This window comes from Sinohyriopsis cumingii, chromosome 12, assembly GCF_028554795.1.
Source record: "Sinohyriopsis cumingii isolate HCF-2022 chromosome 12, ASM2855479v2, whole genome shotgun sequence".
Classification (NCBI taxonomy): Eukaryota; Metazoa; Mollusca; class Bivalvia; order Unionida; family Unionidae; genus Sinohyriopsis; species Sinohyriopsis cumingii.
Window position 1 is genome coordinate 56889313 of NC_142972.1, and position 23090 is coordinate 56912402.

The 23090-nt window shown below is 35.2% G+C and overlaps 1 protein-coding gene across 4 annotated transcripts in view; it reads right to left on the minus strand.

Annotated features, from left to right (window-relative positions):
• Positions 1-1447: 1447 nt before the first annotated feature.
• Positions 1448-23090, minus strand: part of LOC149786512 (baculoviral IAP repeat-containing protein 7-like) — a 29773-nt gene continuing 8130 nt past the window's right edge. For 2 of the 4 annotated variants that reach the window (XM_089977003.1, XM_089977002.1), the window contains exons 2-10: positions 18231-19564; positions 14342-14493; positions 12356-12398; positions 11188-11367; positions 10027-10202; positions 9536-9632; positions 8216-8320; positions 6713-6844; positions 1448-4410 (exon numbers count right to left, since the gene is read on the minus strand). In XM_089977003.1, coding sequence (XP_089833129.1) covers positions 4211-4410; positions 6713-6844; positions 8216-8320; positions 9536-9632; positions 10027-10202; positions 11188-11367; positions 12356-12398; positions 14342-14493; positions 18231-19179 — 2034 coding nt within the window. In that variant the 5' untranslated portion in view covers positions 19180-19564 and the 3' untranslated portion in view covers positions 1448-4210. The remainder of the gene's footprint in view (positions 4411-6712; positions 6845-8215; positions 8321-9535; positions 9633-10026; positions 10203-11187; positions 11368-12355; positions 12399-14341; positions 14494-18230; positions 19565-23090) is intronic. The other 2 variants (XR_016424939.1, XM_089977004.1) reach the window with 2 other exon arrangements.

Below are 23090 nucleotides of genomic sequence, written 5' to 3' on the forward strand. Positions count from 1 at the left end.
AAAGATATTTTCATTGCCATTAAAAGTAGTCTGAGTTTTATGTTCGTGTGTGTTTGTTTGTTTGTTTGTGTTCTGTGTTTTGTTTGTCCCTATAACCCCTTTAATCCCTTGTCCCAATAAACCCAACTACGTCACCCTTTGTGTCTATAGCAACAAAGGTTTATAGGGACACCAATGTTAAATTCCCATTGTCTCCCAAGTGTCATTCCTATGACAAGTTCCCATTATCTCCGAAGTCTTCTTTTGTCTCACACCTACCACAGAAAACTACTTTCGGAGTTCGTTTATGTGCGTTTGTTTATTGCACCACGTTATATAAGGTCATGTTGATCCGGATGGACAGATGGTGTAACGGATGGAAAGAGAGAATGAGCAGAAGAAGAAAAATGTAATAGCCCTCAACATGGAAAATTATAAGTTTGGAAAAGGTCATACGGCCAGATGTATTTTGTGAATGGGAAAAGAACGTAGTGCCAAAATATCGCGATTGTAGCGATGAAAGTAGTATTGCCACTCTGAAACTATCATATTTTAGCACTGATACAGATAGGGTATCTACGTTATTTAGTAGATATAACCTAAGTGACATTGTACTGTAAGGACTGACGAAGCCACGAATGACAAGAAAAAATGTTTCCACTTCATTGGTTAACTATTTCTTTATATCTACTAATAAAAACGTAGGGTTTCTTTTCATTATATAATTGTAATGCAAAAACATCAATGTGCGCGTAATTTTTCAGCATTTAATGACTGCCAATGTTGTAAACGACTGCACCGCGACAGCCATAAATGAAGTTCCGAAATGTTACAATAATTTTAGGACAGTGAACTTAACAAATTTATATTATGTATATAATGTGTCATATTGTGTATTTTATGAAATTAATGACTGTTTATAAACGAAAATGGAGAGGTTGTACATTTTTGTTAACATGTTTCTTTCGAGGACTGGTGCAGTGAACAGTGTCTCGTGGTGGAAGAACTGTAGAAACATAACATATTTAATTTAGCGATTGTCTTTTTACCTGTACGTATACTGGTCCTTTATTTAAACGTTATTTTTGTCTTGTCAATCGTTCAGTTTAGTTCGATAACATACTCTTCACGCACATTTAAACTGTCATTTATTTATGATTTGCAGTCAACACCCACCAATGCCCAATTTCAATATTGTTTTCAAACATGTTCTGTTGGGAGTTCAAAGTGTTGATTAAACAAATGTATTATAGTATCTAATCAAGAGGTTTCCCTAAAGCATGTCCGTTTGTCGTATAATGTTACAAAGAATATATTGGTTATAAAAAATATCGAATAGCAACATTTCAGTTCAATTTCAGTCACGACGAAATTGAAAGGCTTGACAACATGAAAATCTACGCACTCTTGAAACTAAATATTTGGCATCATAAATGATCCAAGAAGTATGAGCAAAAACACATATAAAGACGTTGTGACGAAGTTTATTCTGTTTAAGTTACGGTCAAGATATATATTAAAATGAATTTGGCATGTCATGAATAAACAAAATGGTGGAACCAACTTTTGGCCAATATTTTGCTACTCTTAACATACAGGCAGTCCTTAGGGCTAGTCGGGCTAGGGTTGATTTCCAACATTGGATAGCAAATCTCCAGATAGTCCCGTATGAAGTCCCGTAGTCCCGTATGAAGCAGCGATGAGAAGCAGAATCCCGGATAAAAAGTGAGCTTTTAAAAATACGATGACCCGTGGAAACAGCTAAAACATCAGCAGGAGAACTTAGCTCGAAATTACGTGATCACATTATGATGTCATTGATAACACGCCACTTGTTACCTGAATGGACTGTAGCGCTATGAACGGTAATAGAAACCTAAATTGTAAACCTCTCGCTTTACGCCAACAAGAATCTATGATATATATATATATATATATATATATATATATATATATATATATATATATATATATATATATATATATATATATATATATATATATATATATAAACTAGTTTTCTTGGTAATGCCAGAACGGTGTTGTTTCTAAATTTTGGAAAAGATTTTTTGATAGCCTTATGACATGAAGGCAGAAACTACGTTCACTGTAGTGATGGTATGACGTCACGTTTCCAGTTAAATGGACAGTTTCATTGGCTGATTCAGACGCGACTATTGTAAAAGCATTGGCTGAACAGTGATTATTAATGAGATCGTGTGAATGATTACAATATGAATTTAGCTTGAATGATTTCAGAAAGATCATCTGGATAAATTCTAAGATAACAAGAAACATCTTTGCAGTTTTGCTTCTAAAAAGTGTGACCAAAAGCGCTTTCTACCGGCAACTGTGATCAATTAACATTTTACGAGGTCATTACTGTGATTTCAAAGATAAATTGTGTATCAAGTCTCCTGTAATATCATGATAAAGACAAAAGGGCATACACCGCAATAACATTCCCGTAATTGCTCTTTCATGTAGTCAATCTACACTCAGTTTGAGAAATAGGTATATTTTTATGCCTTTTAAATAAATCGTATGAATAGTATGACCTTAGAACAATCACAATTTGAAGTAAACCACACATACGGAACATAATAAGTGACTAGAGTCCTAATTTAAGTGACTAGAGTCCTAATCGTTAATCTAGCACTACGAAAAATTCATTATACAAAGCCATATATATATATATATATATATATATATATATATATATATATATATATATATATATATATATATATGGGACACAGCAAAATAACACGAAATCGACATCAACGTGAATGTAATGTTTCGCTTAGACATGACTGTCTCAACCACAAACTCTTGTAGGTCGTGCATCAACCCCTCGAATCTTAAGCTTCTTATCTGAATTCTTCTTTCGTGAATACGCACATTCTGGTAATAAACACATATTTTCATAATACACAAATCATCTAAGTGACGTCAAGGTGGCAATAACAATGTAGCCCGTAAATCCATTCAGACGCGTTCCTGCAGAGTTCGCCAGTTTTGCATTATCCAAAACTCTTTCTCACAAATTCCGATATGGTCCATTCCTTTCACTTGCTTTTATTCTGACCTAAATTCCGAATTGGTCCATTCCTTTCACTTGCTTTTATTCTGACCTTTCTTCTTTAAGACATGATGACAAAGAATGCATGAGTTTATACTGAGGGGCGGCATTCAAAATGGTAACTGGATGTTGCTTGTGCCAAAGTTCCCTTAAGCCTGTGTTCGAATGGCTTAAAAGCGCAATGTGAAAGCTAACACTAGTGAAAAGAAAGAAGGGCTTTTTGTTTTGGAACTTTTGCTTTACTAGGTGTGTATAGTTATAGCTGTTATTAATACGAACATCTTCAAGCAGGAATTCAAACAGACTAACGATTTAAGAAGCTTTTAATTAGAATACTTTTTCACACGTTTTCTATTTACTCTCAAAGACTGACGATTCATATTCACATTTTGGTGGTTTATTTATATATTCACGTGATCTTAGAATAACGTGACCTACAGCCTAATTAAAATTAAACAAAACTACCGACGAAAAGACTTGTATAAATTAAAAATAGAATTTACAATTGGCATATCAGAATGCAAATAAAACTACTCTTGCAAATTGATTCGTAGATGCCGTATGCATAATTTGTCATACAATAATCAGACAAAAATCGAGATCTATAGATCGACATTGATTCGAGATCATGTTCTGTTGATTTTATGATTTATCAATTAAATTACAGCATTCATTTTTCTGAAAAACAACAATGTCATTTGGAACATATAGTCAAAGACGACAATTCTAGCTAACACCAAATGCACCAACACCAGCTGCATGGAGTGATGAGTGGTCTTCAACAGATGTTGTAAACCACTCTCTCGTAACTACATCTGTCTGCCTGCCTGGCTTCAACATTCCACGACATATGTGGATCGCGCTAAACCGTTTCCGGACAGGACAGGGTCGTTGTGCAGTCAGCCTTGTCCGATGGTTTCAGGATACTTCATGTAGAAGTTGAGCTCTAGAAACATTGTCATGCATTGTGAACAGCTGTCCACTGACAAAGTTCCCTGGTGGACTGCAGGCTCTGCACCTTGCTTACGATGACGATGTTACATGGCTGGGCATGCACTACACAAGTTAAATAACTGAACAATCGTGTAGCTGAACCTTGATCAACCACTTTGGTGTGTCTCTGGGCAAGACATTTTAATAATTTGATTTTTAAATTACATATGTTTTAATCTTTTCTCTGATCTTTTTATAACAAAGAGGGCAGATAGATGCTTTGTCAGAGCAATTCGAACACAGGCAGAGATGCGTGCACGGTAACAACAAAATATCTCTTTTGGCCTCTCTACACTCAACACATTGCATACTTCGTCGAAGTCTTTCATTCTCTTCGATGAGACTCCTCGTAGAATCTGTAAAGGAAAACTCAAAATTATGTCGCAATCCAAAAGAAACGCTAGATAAAGCCTACACTTTGCGTAATACTGGTAAAATTATCAATTGTTTCCTCCTTGTGAGCGAGACGGAAACACGACACCAAATTGTTACTCTTTTAAGGCATGAATGTCAAAGTTGTGTTGAACTGATGGTAAAAATCGAAGTCGTAACCCAATACAACTCTGATTTATCTAATTAATAATACCTTAATGCGAAGTTATATCTTTGAAAATTCAGTTTCCAACGGATGTAAGAAGAACCAAAGTTTCTACACAGTCTAAATAGGACGAATAGTCAAAATGAAGAAAACTATCTGAATCAAAGAAAATATCAAAATCAAGAATATACCTTAAATTATTTAAAATCTTAAATCCAAAAAGTTAAATAGATCCAAAAATTTTGAATTAAACACCTCAAAGCAACAATGAAAAAGTACACGAAGACTGTGTGATGTGCAATAATCTAAGTAGTGTTAGTTTTATTGGGTTTATAATGTCCAAACTTAATAATTATCAAAACCATTGAAATATTTGACATTTTCAATAAATATACACCATGAATATGAACTTCAATCTGGATAATGTTAACTCTATAACGTTAAACATTCGACCTGGCATTGCAAGGTCAAGCCACTACTATCCCCCTCCCCCAATTAGTAATGAAAATCAAACTGTCGAAAACCTAGACTAAATATGAGGAATTATAAGCATATTAATTTCTGGAATTTCATAATGCTAACACTTTTTTGTACCAATCTTTGGTACATTGATATAAGTGCAGGGATATATGATTCGTCTCCACTTACGAAGTATTATAGTTAAATGGCGTGTTATTGACCAAATGTGGAATGACACTGTCAGTAAGAAATATAAGAGATGAGGAACTCGCCCGGAGCCAAGGTTAGGCTTCGACGCATTCGATATCGTTCCATACATTGTCGCTAACAAACCATGCTATGAATTCTGCACATTATTTCCAATCATTTTCATCTGGAAGCATGGGGAAAAAAATAAGCGACTTTATTATATAATGACGTAATGAAGTAATTTGTGATGTCTTATCACTGCGAACTGGTGATTTTCCTTCTAACCGGATATGGTCTTATTTCAGATCATCGCATGAATCAGCCCTGTTTGGTTATTGAGATATTCAACTCAAACTTAAGCTCTCACGTGAAATGAAATTATAAATCAGCTTTTTGCTAAAGACCTTAGGTTTCTGCACTCATAGCTGTCAAATTGTGACGTGCCTCATAAGAACATAATTTAGGTTCTTGTTCTATTGCAATTTAAAAGAGTAAGATATTAGTTTTGAAAAGCTCTAAACGATGGCATTGAATTTATGAAATTCCATAAAATAATGCAAGATACGTGTGATAACATAAAATGGCAACTGTTTCAGGCACCGTATCAACAATAGCAATATAAGCGACTGTCAGACTCTATTCCACCTAAGATATCAAACTGGCTAATATTGTAAGATGTGGTCACGAATGTACAAATAATTCTCATCAAGTATATTTCTGGACTTGGACACGGATTTTATTATAAATATTTCCCAATTAGAGCATATTAAAAGCAATAAAACTCAATCAAGGGAATATGTGTGTGTGTGTGTGTGTGTGTGTGTGTGTGTTTAAATATATATATGTAACGAAAGAAAAGCTCTAGGTAACACCAAATCCTAATTTGGAATAGCCTTACATGACTTTATTCGTATATGAAACTTTCTGCAGACCGTTTACTAAAGTGTTGCACAATTTTGCAACTTTTTTACGAAGAGCTTTGCCACTAAATTTAAAAAGAAATAACGTTAGATACAGTTTCGAGACGCAGAAAACAGAGCTGACCCTGACAATCCTGAAAATATTGTCGAGTTGTATCGGTATCAATGAAAATGGTTGGAGACTGATACAGGCATGAAATTTGAAATCTTTCAAACGATTGGAGAGGGTAATGTAAATGCAGTTTAAGGGGCAGAGAAGATGGGGAAATGAACATTAAACACAGTAGAAATAAAACGATCATATTTAAGCCCCGATTTTTAGAACAGTGTGCAAGCTGTGTGTGGAATGAGTGTTTATGATATTAAGCGAGGATCCCACAACACCTGTCATTCAGTACTATCCGCTATATAATCTTATTCTTTCCGTAACCATTTAATTTGGAGTGATATTTCCGTAGAGGTCTTGTATTTTATATTGGAGAAAAGTAAAGAGGCATGGTAAACAAACGAATAATAAGCATGAAATCTAGCTGAAACAGTAGAACAACTAACCATTCTTTTGAGTGCTAGGACCCGACGTTGGTAAAGGAGTTATAACCCCATTATCTTCAATAGCAATATCACCTTTATCCTCTTTTTCCAGAATTAATCCCACTATATCACTGGATGTATAGTCCGATTTCCCTGTAATTAAACAATAGTGGTTCAACAATATATAGCATTATTTTCGTATAGGTCTGCCTAAAATGGAATATTATGTGATCTTTGTTCGTTACATTCTTTCATATTATGTACGTACATACAAAACATAAATATGTAAAACCCAATACAACACACAGGTCATAAAGTCTATTAATTACCGGAGAATTCGCACACAAATAGCAAAATATAACAGCTGTATGTGTTATGTTTAAATTATGAGCGTTTATGGGCGACACAACCCTACTTCAAAATACATGTGTTCAGTTTTAGAATATAGATCACAGGTAACATGTATAGATGGCTATGCGTGACTGGGGCGTCAGATAACCAATGAGAATAAAAGAGGGAAATACTGAAATTGTCGAGAGAAAAAAATTCAAATACACGGTTTTAAAAGCATTTTTGAAACAATACACATATAATTTTCATACCTTCGCTTTATGTTGTTTACCTTGAAAAGCATTCAATAATATGTGTCTAGGCTGTTGCAGTACAGTTCAGAGATATCCAATAGTGTATACGGGCGAAATGTTTACAAGAGAGAGAGAGAGAGAGTATTCAGACAATTATAAATTTCAGACATATTATGAATCTAAAAGGGAAACACACATTTCAGTAAATACATTAATGTCACTTGATAAACGCAACCAACTGTAACACAATCATGATGCTAACTGCAATAATTAATTAAACCAATGAGATACATATAAAAGATCACAACTTCTATTCAATGCGCGAAAAAATACAAATACACACAATGTTTAGGAAATTCTTTTCCTACATTAATTTTTTTAAGCAATCATCTTCTCAAAAAAAATGTGCTTGTGATTTTGATTTTTAACGTAGCTTTAACAATTATTCAGTCATATCGCTACGATTTATGCAGTGTGGCAGTTTATAGTGATATAGCATTGAGGCTTCATGCCACAGACATATAGCATGATGTCCCACCCAGTCACATTATCCTGACACCAAGTCGACCAGTCCTAACACCAGCCTCTTGAGCGCCAAGCTAGGCAGCTGTTAGGACCATTTTTATGTCTTTTGTATGACTCGGCCGGGGTTCGAACCCACGACCTCCCGCATCCAAGGCGTACGCTCTAACCACTTAGGCCACCGGAGTGGTCTCTTCTCAGTAGTAAACATGCAGTAAGATCAGTCAGTGGCATAGAGAAATAACGATGCACGCAAAAGGTTTAGCATAAGTAAACTCAGATTCTTCATCCATCAAATATACTGGCCGTCATGTATATCATATCATGAGCAACGAAGATAAACCCTTAATAGCAACAAAATCTCTACAGTAAAGCCTATTAATGAAGCAATGGTATCTATTCCAGATTTCTTATTTACCCTTTATAAGCAATTCGTTGATTGCTCTTGCCACAATATCCCTTGAGTAACCTGCATCCAAAGCACATTTGGCTGCGTCGGTTTCAAGAACATTTTCAGAATTTTCTGTAAAAAAAAAAAATACATATTGTAGGATTTAATCGATAAGCTCACTGGGTCATATGTGTATGATTTGGAAATTTAACGTAACTTTAGCAATTTTCTAATCATATCGCAATAATGTCTGCAGTGTGGTAGTTTATAGTGTTGTCTAACACTGGGACATCATGCTGCAGACATGTAGCATCATGCCCCCGCCAGTCACATTATCTTGACACCGGTTGACCAGTCATACCACTACCTTTATAACGTTAAGCGCCAAGCGAGACAGCTGTTAATATAAAAAAATAGTCTTTTATATGACTCGGTTATGGTTCGAACCTGATACCCCCAGCATCCAAGGCGGACGCTCTGACCATTTGGCCCACCGGAACAGTCCTCATTGGGTTACACATGCATGCATTCATACATACGCCAGAGTGATTCAAATCAATTGCAAACTTTCAATTCAGGCATTGACAGTTGTCAAATTTAATTTAGGTTTTTTCAAAGTTTTTGACACAAGAAATGCATTAGAAATTTATCATGCTTATAATTCATATATTGCTTATTTTTACCCATAGTCAATCACATTTATTAGTTTCCTAATTATATCTCAATAAAAATATAATGCATCTGAAGCAATATATAGAGATGATTTCACAAATGTTACAATTGTCTTTTAGACATATCCAACAAACAATAAAAATCAACCAAAATGTACCACGTAATAAAGTCTGTTCATAAAGAGATATTTGAAATGATTAGTTCGTCTTTAATGCCCAAACTTGCTGATATTAATTTCATAGAATGGAAAGTATATCCAGTGTATTTGAAAAGCCAATACAGTTTATCGGGATCGCCATATCTTCTGACTGTTCTGCTATTCCAACTAAGCCTTGTTTTCCAATTAACAAATTAACAAATGTCACCCCTATACTTTCATTTCTACATTAACACACATTATGATGGTTTAATTTCACCACAAGATAACATTTTTAACACGTATAACACAGATTGTTCAAAGTCCAAAATTAAAGTCTAAAAGCCCAACTCATATTGTATTAACTTTCCATCTGATTCTTAATTTAAATAATCAAGTCAGAACAGTGATAATAGCTAATACAATAACTACACCGCTTATTAATGGTAAAGTAAACTGCTTTCGGTTGAAATATATATCCTACAGCTAGATAGAATTATTAATATCAGCTCTTGTATAATTTTGGATTACTAGATTACCTTGATCAAGTTGAGGATTCAACTCATTCCGCAAACTAGGTGCATCTGCCATCGGATTATTCGGTTGAAACGTTGAATGAACTACTGCATCTTCCTCCTGTAATATATATATATATATATATATATATATATATATATATATATATATATATATATATATATATATATATATATATATATATATATACACAAATATGAATGCAAATACATATATAGTGTTAACTGTTAAGGAAATTATTAACAATCCACTAAAAATTGTATTAACATTGATCAAGTAAAGATTTTAGCAAAATTACTAGTAGGCCTGTTGTCCAGGAATGTGCAGTAAATATTGAAAAATTTCATTCATGCACTTTCTCTTACACTTAAATGTTTCATATGGCAATACATTCAACACTCAGACACACACACGCACTTGTGTAAACGAAAAAGTCCTTAATGAATTATACAGAGGAAACGAAGAGGATCATACGAATAACAGTTTCTTATACCTCGTCCGAATCTTCCGTCATTCTCCTCACAAGGGCAACGAATTCTTGCCCTTTTACTCGTATTACAAAGGGACATTGTGGAAACCAACGCGCATGCTCAATCCAGGGGTCATCCTCAGGATCCCAATTTTTAAGCCCTCCGTCACATGCAAAACAGCGGACTACATCTTGCAAACCTAATTTAAAAATAAACAAGCAGCAGAGTCATTCTGACACAGTCTAGCAGTACTTTGATTGGTTTGATTGTATTATCGTACAATCAGATCTAAAAATAATTCACTATTTGGCAAACTCTGTGGCAATCATATGGAACGCTGAATTGATTAAATAATGTTTAAGACGCGTGAACATATTATGTTACATGTTTATTTTATGTTTCTTATCGTAGATACTTGCGTCACAAACATTTTATTTTTGAGTTAAGTTGTGCTTCTCTTCGAGTCATATGTCTTACAAATGCAAACACTGGTTCGATAAACGAGCATGATGGGGAACCTAGAACTGTTTCTTCCTTATATGGATATATACGATATATAAAGGCCGTCATGAACCCTGTTTATAATTTATAATTTTATAGCAACTGTTTGACCTACTACACATGTAAGCTCAATACTTTAATACAAGAGGATCGCAGATAACTGATCATGTCACGGTTGGGACTGTGCAGAGGCGTAGCTTGGTGGGGGGGGGGCAGGGGGGTACATATGTCCCCGGGCGCCAAGGTACAGGGGCGCCAAAATGAGGCTTACAACGTTACATTATAATAAGTAAACAAGGATAATATTCAAAATGTGATTAAACGGGGAGGGGGCTGGGGCGCCAATTTTATAGTTCGTCCCCGGGCGCAAAATATCATAGCTACGCCTCTGGGGCTGTGGTTTCTGTATTTTTAGGACATGCCTTCAGGAGAAAGAGAAAACAGCGAGGATATTGCCACAAACAATTATAAAAGATAGAAGGGTCCAGATATGTCCCCATGTTATAGTTGCTGATGAATAAGTTATTACAGGAACCTGTGAATATAAATTCGTTATTTAAAGGAGAGAGCAAAGATTGCACCGTGGAAGGATTGAGAAGATGTATGAGGAAATTCAGACCTACTTGTTGTAACTGAGATGGATCAGACTCAATAAAAATCACATATGATAATATGTGCAATACCTGTATAATAGAAGCCAGCATCTGCCACTTGTTCTGGTCTTTGCCTGATGTCACTCGGCCAGCGGGCAAACGAGGAAAGTCTGATGCTGTAGGCTTGATACTGAGGGCTTCGGATACGGTCAGATGCACTCCATGATCCTGGATTTCTAGAAGTTACTCTAGATGGATCCTCTACAGAACCTGACACATTAACAACGATAAAGGCAAGGTCGCACAGAGAGAGAGAGAGAGAGAGAGAAGTGAAGTTAATTTATTTAATAAATGTGGAATTTAACGAAGAGCTTCAAAACATGTAGATGCAGACCATGTTTGTTTTCAGTGAGTGAAATTGCTCAAACCTTTTGTAATGTACAGTAATGACGGAAGCATTCTACGCTCTCGTATGATGACATTTTCCTTGAGGTCGGTGATTTTCTACTTAGACATATATCTTGGTAAAATATAAGTTACTTTCGGATATCTCCTGAAAATCAAAAGTTACATTATGTGACTGTGGTATGCAACACATCATTTAGAAGTGATATATATCGGGGTAGAGTTTTATCAAAGACTGGGCATGGAAAAAGCTAGATTTACACTAGTCGTCACTTTGAACTTGAAGTAGGGTACATAACTCTGATATGCTACACATCATCTATTAGTGAAATATACTTGAACAGGATCACGAAATAACTTATGTGATTCAAAGCTCCTGTCTGAACATGGAAAAAGTCCAGAGTTACCTTTCCTGTGCTGAATATATGTGATAATCTGGGTAAAATTTAATGAACGAGTTATCCTCAGTGGCTAATCAAACCTAGCCAAGACAAGTAAACGGGGCAGAGTAAAATGTGTCCTTGCTATGACCTTGACAGAGAAGTAGGCAGCGTGACAGACAATCCAGACATGAACTATACATGGCTGAGGTGTCGTGATAGATCTTCTGTGCTTCAAACTTTTCAGCTCTGAACAAGCAAAAATGAAAAGCTATTTCCGTGCATTAAATCGACTGGCCATCAGCATATACGTATACATTTATGTTTATTACAGACACTATTGAATCATTACAGGAATATATATAAGTGAGTGTGTGTGTGTGTGTGTGTGTGTGTGTGTGTGTGTGTGTGTGTTTGTTGTAATTCTCTGTGTCTACAATTTTGGCTGAATAAGGAGGACAGCTTTTACCTACCATTTACTTGCGGGGAGTCTATATGTCCATTACGAATCCGAGCCTGAAAAAAATCACGGTTTTCATTATTCAACAAACACGAGTATTTCCATGTGCAAGCTTTCATATACTTTTATGCAAATGAAATCTTTGCAGAGAAAACAAAATTAGACTGAATAACCAGCTATCGTCACACGAATGGCAATGTATATGTTTAACATCTTTAAAATTGCATGAAATTAATTATACGATTAAGAACTAATACAACATGAAGCTATCATTTGTCGTTTTAATCATACAAGTATATTTTCTCACCTAATAGTATAGCTAATAGAAATAATAAAAAGTGTTCTAACACCTAAGGTTATCTGGATTACTCATGTACTGTTTTAATCATTTCAACATACCATAATGGATATATACGGATATCTAAGCTTCAGTAATGTAGGAATTTATTTTGTGGAAAAAGGGGGCTTCTACTAGAACAACTATGCAATATGTATGTGTGTCCTTAGGATAAACATAATATGTACGAATTTTAGAAAAATCCGCTCTAAACTATGACAGTAGTTTCAATCACAAAATATTGTCATACACTGTATCCAGTTTTAAATCAAAAATGGCAATAAATCTTACATTCATTGCAAGAGCATATCAGGTAATAACTATAATATGTACCACGTTTTACATGTTCCCTCCCAGAGAAGTTACGTTCACAAGATTCGATCTTGTACTGCATTCGGCTAATGGACGAAAAGGCAATAACTTCAATAAAAATTACAAGAGCCCAGTGATTTGTCTAAAAGTCTCTCGTCAAATGATAACCTTAATAGTTATAAAGTTACATGACTATCAATTGAAAGCTGTGAGAAGTCCGAATCTCTCATATACTACAAATAGCAAGAGTCAAAACATCTCCAGATCACGGAGATTTGTGGAAATGTTCTTCGTCCGAGGTTAACCATTATAATGATGCGTGAATAGTTGTGTGTCCAAGATACAGCCGTACACTTACTTCAGCTACAAGACAAAAGAGGCATGGACAATTAAAACAACACAGAGAGTAGTAATTTGCGGACATGTACGAATTCAGCTGATGAATATAACGTGTACAAAGATTCACAACTTTCAGATGATGACTATAGCAGGCACAACCTTTGATAGCAACCAGTTTGAAATGTGTAATACCAGTTGTGCTCAGACATTTGCGTCATCATACACTGCATCCAGCTGCAAATCAAACATGGTAACGAAAATCGTTCAACTAAGTCCAATATGTTTACCAAGTTTCGTACAATCGCCTTGAATTATTTGATGGTTATGCTTCAGAAACATAAGTATGGATACTGGCTGGCTGAATGGAAAGAAATACGGACACAAACATTAAACATTTATTGCTACACAATTTTGAATAGTGAAAGAAACTTCTCAACCACTGATCTAAGACGTAAATCATGTTATATTACAAAAAGATAAACTTGAAACTGGTGAAAGTTATGATCAGGAAAAGAAAACGTTTACGGACAGACCGATATGCGAATTACAGCGGACAAAGCGATATATATATATATCGCTTTGTGTATCTTTATGTAAAATAACATGATTCACATCTTAGATCAGTGATTCATATTTTTCTTTCACTATTCGAAATTTGTCGCAATATATATATATATATATATATATATATATATATATATATATATATATATATATATATATATATATATATATCCTACCACACTCACCCATCCACCTCCGTATTACACACCAGTGGGATAAAAATGACGAGTTCCATCAGGATTTGTACACATTTTGGGAAGCAAAGACCTTCCGTATGGACGAGAGTCCTTAAGTTTGAAATCTCACTTAAACATTATAGCACTCCTGCTATGCAGCAATACTAATGTATGTACTAGATATACAACATAGGAATCACTATTTCTTAAAAGATAATGAGTTGTATCAATACTAAATGCAGACAAATATATATATAATTTACGATTGTACCTGATAATCTGCAATCCTTCTAGGTCCAAGATGAAGCTTCAGATATCCGCAGGAAGGTGACTTCCGGACGTGTTCAAGCAACGGATCATCATTTGGTGAAAGATTAGCAAACTCCGTGCCGCAAAAGAAGCATCTAACAATGGTACCCTCTCCTTAAAGTCCAATGATAAAACGTTGTATATTATGTAAACAAAACAATTACTTGCCAAAAAATGAATTCAATCAAAAAGTATCTATATTGGTCAAGCATTTCTTTAGACAAAAGTGGCTTTTATTTTTTTATGTTTGTGGCTCTAGTTTAACTTGTTCGGGGAAGGAGTGACGTTAATCACTGAATTCACCTTGTTTCCTGGAGCTATTCGATACATATTCTTTAACATCATTTTGACCAATGTATAACGATAGCACAGTCAACATCTTCAAATTCCTTAAAACAAATGATCATTTTAGGATCATGCGTCTTTATAACGGCTGGCATGCTAAACCTGTTGAACTCAATGTTAACACCTTTTTATTCAAAGGCAATGTATTTTATAAGAATTCCGTGAAAATGTGAGGAATAAAAAGTTTCCAAAGTCCTAAGAAGAATATAGAAAATGATTTACTACATACCAAAACTTAAGGTCATGTTTCATTTAAGGGTATATAATAGAAAGTTTTTCAGCTATTATTTATTATACTAGCCTTGCTTGGTGACATAAGCAATAACAACGAGATAGCAGAGAAGAAAGGTAAAGCTAAAAGCGGACTCTTATCAGTTGTATTACTCAGGTTCATTTTAACTATTTTAACTGACCCAATATCTGTGTCATTATTTGCTTTATAAGAGTGTTAATGACAAGAATTGACGGCGGTTGTCCTTGGGATGGTCCAGTTATCAATAGACTCTTCGGGTAGCATGATAGGTCACGTAGTACCAATATATATATAATATCCGTAGGTGAGCTGATTCGTTATTCTGATGCGTATCGTCCTCAAAGCAAAAAGATTACCGGGAAGGGAGAAAAGCAAGATAATCCTGAGGCAATTAATGCAAAAAATAGGCCAGTGGTGAAGTGCCTGAAGACGACTCAAGCGAGATTAAAGGCAATACAGAGAATCGTTGTTTTTATCTTCTTTGCATAAGCAAGCGTCTGGGATCGACATGTTTTATCAAACACCGATATAAATCTCTGAGTACGAACAGCAAGGGAGAATGTTCATGGCCAAAACTGTAAATATTCGTTTATTATGCACGCACACTTGCAGGTTACAATATGAAATGTATATATTAAAAATACCTGTATATATACATATGAACAAAGAAAGAAAACAATTTTTACAATGCGAGAAGGGAAGAAAAGGAATTACTGTGAGGAAACTTGTAAATTGCAATGAGGAACAGTCAGACTGAGAGTACGTAAATATATTTTCGAATGTCGAAGCGGAGAATAAAATGAAAATAGTGAAAATATATAGCTTTGCCTGTGTCAGTCTGTAGATGAAAAATTAATAGAAACATCGAATTGCGAAATGACAAAAATTACTCGACACGAGAAAACAATTTTAAAATGCAGCTCAGCTTCGTAATTATTGTTCCACGAATGAATCCAGAAATACTCCACACTATTTTCGTCGTATATTCATTTTGATATATTCTGGCAATTTGTTGCTTATATAAATTCATCAAAACTCATTCTAATACTTTATGAATATGTTGTAAAACAGCAATGTAATATTTCCAAGTAAAATTAGGTTAGAATGTTAGACAAATTGTGCACTTTCATGTCAGCTTTCCATCAGCAGATAGTGTGATGAGTTTTTCTACTGCAGGGAAACGTTATCAATATTTAGTCACATTTACAAGTCCATCTGCCCATAAATGCTCCTTCATGGTCCAAAACAGTGATAAAATGACGTAAAATAATGTTGTCACCACCACATCCCAGTCCAACGTACACTTGCAAATGACGAAAATGGGCGACGTATAAAAGATACCAGAAAGATCACGTGAGCAGCCGAAAATAATAGGCTACGTTTAGTTTGATAGATCATGCGTCATTTAAGAAAGGATGGGTTGAGAAGAAGGACCACATGTTTGGCCTGGGTAAAAAAAATTAAATAGTCGATAATCTAAAAATCAGAAAGAATGCCACGGTTATAGAATAAATTATACAATATTCTCTGGTGTAATATCCAGTGATATCATATGGTTGGGGCCTCAAATGGTATTGGCGGAAAAACTTAGTCTCCAAAAAGAGCCCGCGATTGGTCCACCAATACCATTTTCGTTACCCTACCACAATATCTTTGGTATCCAACTCGCGCATATCATTTAATAATTATATTGCATTAATATATAACACTGATGCCTGTGTCTGACTGGTTATAAAGTTTGCTTCTCATATACCTGCCGTCCACAACAAGATGTGGTGGTTTAAAACCCGGCCGTATTTATTACCTTTTCCCCACTCAAATCCTATTACATTTTACGCATCTAAATATATGTAAGTATTTAAAGAGAGCATTCTTTTAACGTTTAGTAATAAATGTTTTCCACCAGAATTTAATTTTGCCGTTACGACGTCTTGTGCCCGACGTAATATCGTGTCTATAGATAATACAATATAATAGACCCAATCGAAACTCAGGATAATCATCTGAACACAGTGTATGCTCACCATTTCGTTAAAGTTAGTTTTCTTATCAAAACCATGACATCAGTATAGGTATATGATGCTATTTACATCACACAACCACTAGGTTTCCAGAAAATGAACCAACCTAGACAGGAAGGTCTCAGTTGAGTTTTGTGCCAAAATGGTTTTTGCTGCAAAAAGCACATTCATGTTATTATTTTAATATATCTCTTTTGGAAAGGACTACATTTTTAATGTTTTACATCTTATTTGGAAAGAAAGAAACACTCAGTATTATTAACATATTAAAGAGAAACATAGTCAAAATAAATATATGCAAAGAAAACAGAATCGCCGTCAAAGTTGTGGTATCATATTTCAAATGTTTCATTCTAGGTCAGATCGATAGTTATCCACAAATAGCAAATGATTTATTGTAGTTTTCAGTTAATAATATATTGTTAGTGTTAGTTAACAAGGGTTCTATATTTAACTTGAATACTGCTCATGAGAAACAACAATGACAACGTTAACCCGATTGTGAGTACAGCAGCTATATATAACATAACAGTTGCAGCATTAGTATGTTGGAATGACTGAATGATGGTAGAAAAGCCATGTCGAAATTAGCAAAAATATTTTTGAAAAATTTCAATGCTGCCAATGTGTTTCTCCAAAAGCTTTGTGATAGTTTTGGACAAGCAACATGATACATCTTTGTGAAACTTCTGTTTTAAAGCAACTTACAGATACTGTCTTCGAATGACACAAGACCCTTCACATTTTTATAAAAAAATTTATATGATTAATCTCAACAAGACAAGCAATATAAGTGCAGTGAAATTGTGACCCCTAAACATTTTGTATCTATTTCAATTGCAGCCTGTTGTGAAAGATCTGACAACGAGTTTTCTGGGTCACTGACCAATCCAGCCTGTTGTTTTGATCCCTGGAGAGCACAGGCTTCACACAGGCCTCAATCTACTGTCACATTATTGAGGTCTTGCACCAATGTTGTCTGTGTCCTTGATATAGTTGTATTTCAGACAATCAAGGCGTCGACGATAAGGTGAAAGTCATCTTTTGTGTGCCGTTTTAAAATATTTGCAAGGACATACGTGCATTTGGAATGACTACTCAGGAAGTGGATGATGAAAATATTGGCGTTAAACGATCAGACGGTGATAAAACCATCAAGCACACCGTCCTTGCTCCATTCCGATAGATCTAAAACGACGATAATATAATAACTGACATCTTCATCAATTTACCTATATAATATAAACCAGACCGAGACAATCCATCGGTACTGAAAAGCGCAAACTGCTGCCAAGTAGCAAATGATGCTTTACGGCTGTTGTAATCTGCAAAACCGGGGTGTCGAGGCTGTTGGGCTAACTCTATGTCGGAGCCATCGTTGGATGGTAAACTAATTGCTACAGAATAATGAGAGGTTGATGAATAGGTTTGTCGTGGATGATCCAATGAATTTTCTGATTGTGAGTTTCTAACAGAATTTCGTCGAGAATTGTAAACTGGTTGTCTGATATTAGATTGTCTGGAATCCCCACTATCTGAATGTACATGTACACTAGATAGGCTTCCACCGTCCGGTTGAACTACATTTGCAACACAGTACTGAAGAGAATGCATCCCATTCCTATCTTCGTTTCCGCCTGTCATGTGTGTTTCATTCGTATATTCATTGTTTCCTGTCATTAAATTTGTCCGTAAATATGGCTCTAAAGGAATTGTTACCGAATCTTTTTCTAATGATCTGGGGTAAAGAATACCATACACTTTTTTCCTTTCATTTTTGATAAGCGTTTGATGAAGTGGAACTCGTAATCTTCCTCGTATTGAGTCATATTCAAGTTCGACACATGAGTTAAACTCCATTTCGATATATTTTTCGAAAGTAGTAAATATATTTTCCTCAAGAAGTCTCACTTCACCCTTATTAAATACAAAGATAGTTTTCATTTGGACAGCGTGCAACAAAGTTTCATTAAAATCTGAACCACACGCTTTGGTTTTGCTTAGAATTTCAATGAAGTGTTTGGTTTCTCTTGGAAAGATTTTAATTGTTCCGTGCTTCTTTTCCAGAACTATGATGCCATTATCGAAATGCTTAAATCTGTCTAAAACGATATGATTTCGATTATTTTTCGGTGCAGTTGACAAGTTAATAAACACTCTGCACAAATACTGCGACATCATTAATAAATACAAATATCAGCTTTTGGTGATATATAAATCTATAAAAATGACACTGATCACTGTTGTAAACCTCTAATGTTTTTCACCTCAAATCATTACGCTTGACACTTGTAGATCAGCCTCTCTTTAAGTTTCTCTTTTTCTTCTCTTATTTTTTTTTTTTTTTTTTTTTTTTTTGATATCTACTTACAAGAAATAATTATGTTAAACTTGATATCCATATGGCTACTTCAAAAACATCCAGTTACCATTTGAGAAGCCGCCCCTCAGCAAATCATGTTCGTCACATTCTAAACTTTTTTAAGCAACCCCCTAATAAGCAAACGTTCCAGACATCTGTACACATGTTCCACATTTTCTTGAGATATTCGATCTTTGTAAAATTCTGAAATTAAAAAAAAATAATAAACAGATGTGATGAACATACATGTTCTTGTACAAACTGCTTGGACAAACACAGAATGTGTGGTTGTCTTAATTACCTGTGTCCTATAATACCGTAAAAAATAACAAACCGAAATATGGTGTCCTACGTTTTAGTTTTTTTTAACCATGCTTTCTTTCTTTCTTCGAGCAATGTTGTTGTTGTTGTTGTTGTAGGGTTTAACGCCATTTTTCAGCACACGATAGGTTATGCATGGCGGCCAGTATTAATGGTGGAGGAAGAACCCGGGAAAACACCGGAAAGAACCACCGACCCACGAAAAGCTACTGGCAAGCTTTCTCACATACCCACATTGGCTGAATCTGAGACTCGAACCGGCGCAGACAGAGGTGAGATGGCAGTGATCCGTAACGGAAAGCGCTTTAGACCACTCGGCCACTCGGGGCCCCTCGAGTAATGTTAATGTCTGCCCATCTCTCAAAACACTCCAGGCTAAGGTACCGCTCGTTCTACTGTCACCCAATGCAGTAACACTTGTGTGTGTGCTTTCGCTCTAAAGAAATGTGTGTAAGCGTAAGCACGCTCACAAGTGTTACTACATTGGTTCGGTCTACTATTTTTTTTTTGCGGTTTTATAGGACAAAGGTATTTGAGACAACCACACATTCTATGTGATAAATGTTCATTATTTACTTTCATTCATCAATTTTATTTTTTTTAAAAGATAGTGTAATATTTATTGTCGACTGACTGCTTAACATTTTGTTGTAGATACCAAATTTAAGATGTCTTGTAGTTTTGCAGCAGCACACGCTACCAACAGTGTTCCAAAGTTTTCACAAATTAAGGGCGGGCAAATAACAGCAGCACCAAAACGTGCCTTGTTCTAGCGAAAGTCCAAACTGAGAGAAAATAGGTCGAACATTGTTACATTTTTTCTGAACGCATGTTTTGGTTTTAGAATGTAGAGTTAACCATAGGTAGGGTTATACCGTGCAATATCGCTCGCGTCATTCTTTTTTTTAAAAAAGGTCGTGTGTTTGTTGACTTTCTGAGAGAAAAAAGGTAGATCTAATGTTAGAATTTTTTTCCTGACACATTGCATTGCAAAGGTAGGATAAAGCTAAGATACCTGAATTGCACAAGCTCAAGTCAACTCAAGATTTTATTTCATCCAACGATTTACTGATAGAAGAATAAAATCGTACTTCAGTTTTAGGGTGTAAGTTTTGGGGGAAACAATTACATGACGAACGGAACAGTTCACGTAATTATGGTGATTACTGATCACAATTTTGGAGAGGTATCTTCAAACGGGAACAGATGCCATTAGATTTCAGTCAAAATTACTTGGACGGAGAGAAAGAATGTTATTTCTACTTTTAAAAATATCACGACTGTTACGTTTGTATGGTATAGTTTCCTTAAGAAATTTCAACACCAAACATATCGTTGAAATAATTACTCCTAGGGGAAAAACCCGTTATTGTAAAATATCACAAGAGTGAGTTGGAGACATAGCCTACAAAAATCATTCTGTCAAAAATGTCATGTAAAGTTCTCACAGAATTTTACATCCAGACATACCGTTATGTATTTCGCAGTAAGACAAATTTCCACAAGTCACCTATGGTACGATTGTTTGTGCATTAGTTTTATTGTTTGCAAAGTGACTATTGGACAGGTACAGAAAACCCCATCTGATCTTCTCTCTGTGGGAATAACAACTGAAACCGATTTGAAGCTACGGTGGTGGAAAATATCAGTTAGCCAATGAAGTCACTTACAATGACGCATTGTTTGGTTCTAAATTCAAGGCAGGCAGTGTAGTAGTCACGCGCAGGAAAAAACACGTCTGATCTTGTCATTGTGCTAAAAGCGACATAGGGAGATTCGAAGCTAAGGTTGTAGAAAATAGGTGTAGCCAATAAAATTGCTTCTAATGACTGACGCATTGTTTTGCCAATGCTCTTGCATTTTTACAATTGCAGTACAGACTGACTGGAGTGTGAACTAACAAGCCTATGTTGTGTACCGTAACATTTCTTCTTGCCACATCAACTACTTAACTGTGCCATTATTGTTCGCGTTTTGAAACTGACCAAAAAACTATTTTCTCACTTGGACATTTTGGCAAATACACATTCGCATAGGTAGAGAGAAATGATATAGTATTGATTGGTAGTTATTTTTCTTCTTCAAACTAGTGCATTTGGGGTTCGTACGAAGTAAATAAACAAGTACAGTGAATCTCAAAGATGACAACCCAATGCTGTCTGTCCATTGATGCATGCATTTACATCAGCAGAAATATGATCTTTGAAACAAAGATAAAAGGCAAGCATGATTAGAATGAACACAAATAGATCAAACTGTAGTAGCAAAGGTATGTTCCCTTCAGGTCCGCCTAACTTAAAGTTTGAATCCCCTTACAAGACAAACTTGGTACCTTTTATAGAGCTTGCAATAAAAATATCTGAACAAATTTAAGCACTTTGCTATAGATATTTGCTTTCGCAGCAACAGACTAAACAACATAAGTACCGTTACAACAATAAACAATCTTACAACTTCTATAAAAATAAAAAAAAGAAATACAACAAAATTAGAATTAAAGATTAACGATGACTAACCAACAAAACATAATTTAACAAAGGCAATGACATGTGTAGAAATGCCTCTTAATTTGAGAAGGTGTTTGGATGTACTCTGCCATGCACCAACATTTTGAAAAAAATGTATAAACAGAGAGAATCCCTAATTCAAAATTAATTTTGTTCAAAGTTGTTTGTGTCTTTAGGGAATATACTTAAGAACTAATAAAGGGTGGAACAGGAAATATACACATAAAAGCTTTGATATTTCTGAATAAATGAGGGGATATTCCAACAGTTCTTAACAGCTATATATGCTGAGACAGGTCTGTGCGATATTCATAAATAAAGAAGTACAAATTCTGGTCACGTTGCAAGTGTGTGCGTGTTTTGGAAAAGCTGAAAATCGGATATATATTCTTCTCGTGACAATTATAAAGTGAAGAGTCTGCGCAAGTGTCAAAAGCTATAGTCGCATAACGTTTGTACGGCTTATAAACATTTCCATGTTAGAAAATGTGAAGTATCGCAAGTTATTATCACAAACAGAATTGGAACATATGGGCTTGACAGCTGTTGTTTAGACACCTCCGCTCAACTTCACAACTTACTTGCTCTGTCTCATACTCTGGTCTGAGGATAGATCGCTGTTGTAGGTGGAGCAACAGTGGTAAGAGCAGGAGGAGACATCATCGCTGCTGTCGTAAAAAGGGTAGTTCTTTTGAAAATGGGTTTAGTTTGTTTTTTTAAATCTCAAATGAAGAAAAATATGTGTTAAATCAGGGTTGGTAGACATCATGGTCAACGACAAAGTAAAAGCGACAGTGAGCATGAAACATCGTAGTCGAATAGCCTCGTTTTCTGGAGTAAGTACTTGTCCTAACGCACAGTAAGGTCTCTAGTTCTCTTGATGACACCAACTGTCTGTGGTT